At 40.3% G+C, this 7,721-nt stretch overlaps 1 protein-coding gene across 1 annotated transcript in view; it reads left to right on the forward strand.

Moving 5' to 3' along the window:
• Positions 1–7,324, forward strand: part of SPSB4 (splA/ryanodine receptor domain and SOCS box containing 4) — a 92,742-nt gene extending 85,418 nt beyond the window's left edge. The window contains exon 3 of the mRNA XM_054166577.1: positions 7,127–7,324. Coding sequence (XP_054022552.1) covers positions 7,127–7,254 — 128 coding nt within the window. The 3' untranslated portion in view covers positions 7,255–7,324. The remainder of the gene's footprint in view (positions 1–7,126) is intronic.
• Positions 7,325–7,721: the final 397 nt, after the last annotated feature.

Below are 7,721 nucleotides of genomic sequence, written 5' to 3' on the forward strand. Positions count from 1 at the left end.
CCCAGTGTTGACTTTTGATTTGCAGAGTACTTCAGGGGTGATTCCTCCAGATCACCTGGGCTATAATTAAAAGGAGATGCTGGAAGTTGCTTCATTTGTGTGGTTTGCTGGGTTAGGGTGCAGAGCTTAAAGACATCTGTAGGGAACAATAGATCAGTGACTTCTTTTATCCTGTTATCCTTTGACTGGATTTTCATTGCTGTTAGGAGATTTATTAGCATTTTTTATGGCTGGTCATAGCCTGTGTTCTTTAATAGATTATTTGCAATTTCCTTTCTCTAGATTGTGCCATTTAAGTAACATGAGTCAAATTTTCCATCAGTTGTATTAGGGAAGCCATAAATATGTCATGGGATTTATTTATGTACCATATCATGTGGGGGAAAGAATGTGACCTGTACTGCATAAAATTAAAGCAATAATTAAGCTTTGCCAGAAAGTTTGGAAGGAAAACTCTGAGCTTATATGTATTTGTATGTTTATTGTATGTGGAAATTAAATGGTAGTTGCAGATTTCCCTATACTTTAAATCACCCTAGTGGAAACACTTAGGCCATCTTACCCCTTAGCAGGTGTTTTAGGACTTGAAGGAAAGGGGGAAGTTCAAGGAAAAAGGTTTTAAAGAAAGAATGCTGCAGTCTGGAGTGTGGCAGGCACTCAGGGCCATGATGGGGGACAGAGGATTGTCACTCGGTACAGGTAGGCATCAGGTAGCAGAGCTGTGATGAGCCCTGGAGAGAGCTTTTGCTCCCCCCTTGGTTTATGGGAGGCCCACCAGAACAGAGACAGCCTAAGAATGTCTTCTCTTGTTAGTGTGATCTCCAGAGGTCCCTTCCAGTACCTACCATTCTGTGATTGTCCTGGTTTCCAGCACATCCCTGTGCACCATGTCTTTACTTTTGTAATAGGCAACTTTCTTTCCCGTTCTTGAGGTCATGCTGCTTCACCTCGCACCTCTGCCTGGTGGTGGGCATTCTGAGTCCAGAAAGGTGGTTCTACCCTGGCCTCAGTAATGAGCTGGTTTTTCCCTTGGGCACTGTTGTTAGTACAGCAAGGTTAGGACTGGGAAGATGCCAATTATTTAATGGGGTGTGATTGTATCTCTGTCTCATAGCACTGTATTCTGACTTTAAAGCTGCCCTGCAGAGATTGGAAAAAGTAACAGGAATCACTGACTAGAAGTGCTTTGTACTAAGGACAAAAACATAAACAAATACAATGGTTTGGTGTCTTAGACTGATGAAATAATAATAAAAAAATGCTAAATTTGATGGCAGTGTTTCTTGCAAAAACTTCTTTTTTTTTCAGCCAGCTTTAATTTTGCTTTGTGGTTTGAGTTTGTTTTCCACAGACAACTGATTTTTCTAAAACAAGATAAAAATAGATTGTTAATGGATTAATGAAAGCCATGAACTTTATGTGCTGCTAGAGTTTCATAAATTTCTTTTAAGAATGGGTATTATCATTTGGCGAGTAACTGTTGTGTGCTAAAAGCTGATCTTCTGTGTGAGCCTTATGTAATGTTTCAGTTAATAACATTTAGTGTTATTGGCTGCTAAATTACTTTAGTATCTCAACTGTAAAAGCTTGTTTACAAAGATGAGGCTGTCCTGTTGGGGTGCCAGATTGTTAAATAATGACAGGTTGCCAAAGCTGAATGAACTTTTCAGCTGGTAATGATGTGCAAATTGCTATTGCAGAGGCATATTTATTGGAGAAATGCTCAGGAGCAAGTAGTTGTTTTTAGCTGGTTTTAGTTACAGACATTTCTTTCCTTTTTGTCCTTAAACACTCAGTGATAACATTAGGACAAATATATCTGCCTATATCAACATAGCAGTTATGGGTTATTAATAGCTAGATAGCTTCTTAAGTAGCTATTTTTATTTAATTAATTTAATAGCTATTTGAGCTATTTTTAAACTATTAGCTGTTATGTGAAATAGCTATTTAAGCTATTTTGAAGTCTGCTTGGTGAGAGCAGCTGTGCATGAGAAGAGTGGCCGTTGCTGTGCCTTGTCCCCAGCTCCCAGGGGTTTAGGTGTGGATGTGTATAGAATCATGGAGCCATTAAAGTTGGAGAAGACATCCAAGACCATCAAGTCCAGCTGTTAGCTTAACACTGCTGAGTCCACCACTAACCCATGTCCCATAACTATTCACTTCTTAAGTACTTCCAGGGACAGTGACTGCCACTTCCCTAGGCAGCATGTTCCAGGGCTTGGCAAGCCTTTCAATGGAAAAAATGTTCCTAATATCCTACCTAAACTTCCCATGGTGCAAGCTGAGGCTGTTTCCTCTCATCCTGTCTCTTGTTACTTGGGAGAGGAGACCAAACCCTAATTGGCTACTACCTCCTTTCAGGTACTTGTAGAGAGTTAGGTCTCCCCTGAGCCACCTTTTCTTCATACTCAACAACCACAGTTCACTCAACTGCTCCTCATAACACTTGTGCTCTTGACCCTTCACTAGCTTCGATACCCTTCTTTGGGCATACTCCACCAGCGCCTTGATGTCCTTGTACTGAAAGCCCAAACCTGAACCCAGCACTCAAGGTGTGGTTCTCACCAGTGCTGAGTGCAGGGGAACAATGACTTCCCTGCTCCTGCTGGCCATGTTATTCCTGATACAGGCCAGGATGCGTTTGGCCGCCTTGGTCACCTGAGCTATGCTGCTGGCTTATGGTTAGCTGGTTAGCACCCCATCTCTACTGAGCAACTTCCCAACTGCTGTGTCCCAAGCCTGGAGCATTCATGGGATTGTTGTGACCCAAGTGTGCAGATCAGGGCACTTGGCCATGCATGTAACTACAGTGCAGGGAAAGGAAGGTTTGTTATGGAGTACCCTGTGCTGCAGCCAGTGGTGGGCCTCTTGCAGATACACTTCTGAGGAGCAGTGGAAGGGAAAGTCTGGTTCTAAGCTGTTTTGTTTTCTAATGAGCCTTCTTGTAAACTCGTGCAGTGTTGGGAGGCACTGGAATTAAACTCTGACACACAAACTCAGCAGTACTTTTTTGTTTTTAACTGAAAAATAGTTTTCTGTAATGTGATAGTTACGAAGAGCTACCTCTGGTGAAGAGGTTTCATGATAAGCTTAAATGAGAAGAATCTTGCAGCATGCTCAGGAAGGTGGCAGGAGCTGCTTGAGGCTCAGTTCATGTGTCACCTAGCCAGCTGTAGCTTTACTTTTCTCTGTGAGTTCTGCTGTAGCCTGAGAGGAAGCACTAGGTTTCGAGTGCAAAATTTGCTCCCTTGCCCTGGAGTGTCTCACTGTGAATTTCGTAGCCTAGCTGGGAATTTAACACAAAGAGCCATTATTGTGAATCATGTTTTCTTTACAGTTTTGCATTCCAGCTCAGCAATTCATTCCTCCTTTTGCTAATGGCAAGAATGTTGCTGGAGTTTGCATAACCTTAGCAAAACGGCCAGTTTGTGTTCTTCTGGGGGGCTTGAATGCTCTAGTTCCCTGGCATTGTGGATTTTAGTCTAAAAATCTAGCACTTAAAATATGTATGAGGAATATTAGGTAGTGACATGTTCTGACAATCAGTTTGTGTCTCTGAAGTTGAACGTTTTTCGAAGTTAAATATTTGATGTTGTGAAAGACTTTCATTAGCTGAACTTGCAGCTAACTATGTAGCTTCAGAATATTCATCTTCTCATCTCTTGTATTATTAGAATATTCTCTTCTCAACATTATTTGTATTATCTCAAATGAAAATAACATTTTGGAAATGCTGTTTTGAACATTTGGATGTGTTGTTGAATGTTGTGAATACAGAGAATCAGCATGTGTGTTTTAGGCAGGGTGTGCAGCAATCTATATATACTCAGGGTGACCTTTTCTTTCTGAAAGGTGTGAGTTTTATCTCTGACTTAATTTCTCTGAGAACCTGAATTACTTTTGATATTTGCATGTGTATGAAAGAGACAGTTCAGGTGTTACAGCAGATGATGACCAGCCGCTTTGCAGTGGTCCATGTCCTCACCAGCATGTTGTGCTTAACTTCATCCCAATCCTGTCTCCCTGAGCTCCAGTGCAGGGAATGCCAAGCAACTGGTGAATCATTGGAGCTGCAGAGGGGGCATGGCAGAGGCTGGGCTTGGCACCTAGCATCAACACCAGATACTGGCACCTGATGAAAGCTAAAGCATCTCTGAAATTACCACATGCTTATGTCTAGTTTGCAAAGTAGTGGCATTGGGGTATGCCTTTGTTCTGCCAGTTCCCAAGGCAGGAGACCTGCAGTATGGCATGCAGTAGTGCTCACCCAGCTCAGGGCCACTTAGGCTGGACATTAGGAATGATTTCTTCTCCAAAGGGTTGTCAAACTTCAGAACAGGCTGCCCAGGGAAGTGGCAGGGTCTCCACTCCAGGAGGGATTCAAAAGATTCAGATATGATGTTGATGGACAGGGTTTAGTGGTGACCTACCAGTGCTGGGTTAATGGTTGGACTTGATGATCTCCAGGCTCTTCTTCAACCAAAACGATTCTATGATGTTTTTGCCTTCCGGGCACAGTGTTACTGAGGGATGCACCTAGATGCCAGAGTTGAGAATTGCTCCATGTTGCCATCGAGCACAAGTTCAAAAGTCATAATTTTCTGAGGAGCTTTCTTCTGCCTCTTCCCCACAGTCATTCAAATGGCATCCCCTGGAACTCTGCTCAATTTTCAGAACAACCTGGTGCTTCTTAAAATTCTAGCTTTTTTCCAATTGGTAAAAATGTGGGATGTGATGTATGGGAGAATGGATTGAGGTATGCGTTAAGGTACATACCAACTATGATGCTTCTTGTGACTTAGGCTGCCTAAAAATTGTCAGTCTTTAAGTTTATACAGTTTTCCATTTTCCCCATAAACTCTTTTGAAAACTAAGATATTTTTGAATGGAATTTAATATTTGATCAATTATAACTATTAGCTGTTGCCAAAACTTGTAACTTACAATGCTGCTGTTGTTGCAGTTTTCCCCCAAGTGTTCACAGCCAGCACCCCAGAAAATATGAATGTATGTAATGAGAACAGGTTTATCCTACAGTAATTTGTTGTAGGTTTGAATTGCTTTTGGGTAGAAAGAGGAAAATCAGTGTAGTAATTTTCAAGTTGCAAACCCACTTTCACTGTGTAATTTAGCAGCTGTTGCAAATACTTGGGAGCATTTTCTTCAGCATTTGAAAATTCCCTGTGGAAGTGAGACAGGAGATGTTCATTTAGCATGAAAATTATTTTAACCTTTTCTTAAATTGTGTTTTGAAGTTCAGGATTAAATTTGTGCCTGGCTGCACAGATGGCTGCATTTTACATATTCCTTTGTCTAGGGGAAAAAAAGAGGGATCACATGGTTAGTTAATGGCTTTAAACACTCTTATTCTTCTTTTACATCTTTTTAATGGGGCCTCAGAGATTCTGGGAAGATACTTAGAAAATTGTTGTTTATGGTGTAAGCTGTATTGTATTTTGTGTCCTGGAATTCATGAGCTATTTTTGCTCCTACTTATTAATCCTGGTTAATGAATTTTACAGCTTCATCCCTTAAGATGAGTAAATCTGATCTGTAAAATAGAAACCAGAATCACCAATGTATAGAAAATGTTCCTTTATTACTGGAATGTGAGGGCTCTGATGCTTTTAATCTTTTAACAGCCAAGATTATAGATGAAGTGGATTTTTGTGGAAAAGTCACTGAAGTGGTTAAAAAAGACATTTTAGTTGAAAAAGCTTTTTAATCTTTCAGTGTACAAGAGAATGCTCTGTAAGATTTCTGCCCCTTGGGAAACACCAGAGTGAACTGTGAATTTTACAAATCAAATGTGATGCTGGGACCAGCAGTCAAAAAAACATTAAGGCAGTGGTGTGTCTCTAGAACAGACAATGATCACATACAAAACCAATCCATAAATTGGATATTTTGTGCTTTGTAATGTTAGTCTTTTTTTTCCCCCCCCTTCTTCAAGTAGGCCTTAAAATAATGTCAGCTGTACAGTGTTGTACAGTGTTGAGCACATCTAAGTCATCTCTCAAGTATGTGAAAGGTTATAAATTTTTTTTAACTTTCCCTTCATTTGAAAGTGCTAGTAAAGTAAAGGGCTACTACTGTTTTACCATTTAAAGAGGAAGAGTTTCCTGTAGTCTTCAAAGCTTTTGCCCTTTCAACCAACATGTGCAACTAAATCCAGCTGGTTCAAGTTCTTGAAGATAGCTGTAGCTGGTTAAAGACCTTACAGCTTTCTTCTAGTTCCTGCTGCAAAAAGCTTTCCACTGTGAACTCTGGAATCTTGGAGCTTGTTCGTGCTGCCATTGGATGGAAATTCTGTGATGTTCCCACAATTCTATGTGAGTCTTGTAGACCAGGATGGGATTTAGAGGAGAAAAGGTTTGAGATGCTGCGGATCACTGTGTTTCAGTCTCTGATATTAAGTGCCATCAGCCAGGTATTTCTTCTAACATATACTTAACTTCTATTAAATTAAACTAAACTGTTGGTGTTTGTGTGTACATCTCATAAGAACACACCTCCTGCCTTCTAGTCATCTGAATCCTCCCTCCCTAATTTATTCATAAAGGAAATGGTTACATTTCCTCTAGACTTTGAGGGTGATTTGTTTAGGTTTTTGCCTGTGGTGAAATTCCTAGAAAGAAAGGCTGAGAGTGTGTTGCAGGAAAAGCAGTGCTTGCTGAGAAATTTGGTTACCCTTCAGTACTGTTTCCAGTTCCTAAGACACAGAAGGAACCTGGTATGTAAAGGTCAGAAGTTGCCGGCATAGTTCACATTAACAAGATGTGACAAATGTTGTGTTATAAACAAAGATCTTTGTTGTGTTAGAAATCTCTACAGTTTGAGTCTGAAGAGTGCTTTTGGGTTTAGGATTTTGAGCCTTACAGATAAGGAAGTTCAGTGTGAAACTTTTCAGTCACTTCTTGGGGGTGAAATGTGTAGAATTTGGCCTTTTCCTCTGTTGATTATCTTAATTACCTCATGATTGTCAGCTTTCCACTGTTACTGTCTTTGTGACTGTTTAATATAATGCAGAATCTGTGCTGATAAACAAAATGTTGCCTGTGAATGGAGATGCTGAAAAAGTAACTCTTTTTTTTTTCCTTCTCTCTTCTTTCTTGTTCTCCAGCGGAACCCCTGCCTTTAATGGACTTGTGCCGAAGATCAATTCGTTTTGCTCTTGGCAGAGACCGCCTGCATGACATAGAAATTCTACCTTTGCCTCTGTCTCTGAAAAATTATTTACAGTACCAATAAGACGTCTAGAACTCTGGCCTCACATTGGACTTCATCAATGCAAATGGCAGGAAATTGTTTACATCAAAATGGACATTCATGATGGACATTTAAGTGTTATTTAATTTTTAATATATATTTTTTTTCTGAACCAGTGAAGGCAGATCACTGTCAGGGGGACTACTAAAGAATGTGAAAGCGTTGACTGGATTGAGATTCATGTACTATCTGTTGCCTGTTGTGTTTACAGTCCTGAAGGCCATTATTCTCCTCTCTAATATGGTGGTTCATCTTCGTTGCCTCTGGTAAATGCCAATAGGAAATCTGACCTCTAGCATCCAGTGTCATGCAGGATAGACCATTCTTCAGTAATGTGATTTATTTTGCACCTCAACCCAACAGATTAAATATGAAGGGAAAAATCTTCACAGTAACTCTGGAAAAGGTTACTCAACATAATCAGACCTCTAATAGCTAGAAGTGCTAAC

The sequence above is a fragment of the Dryobates pubescens genome, chromosome 13, assembly GCF_014839835.1.
Source record: "Dryobates pubescens isolate bDryPub1 chromosome 13, bDryPub1.pri, whole genome shotgun sequence".
Taxonomy (NCBI): Eukaryota; Metazoa; Chordata; class Aves; order Piciformes; family Picidae; genus Dryobates; species Dryobates pubescens.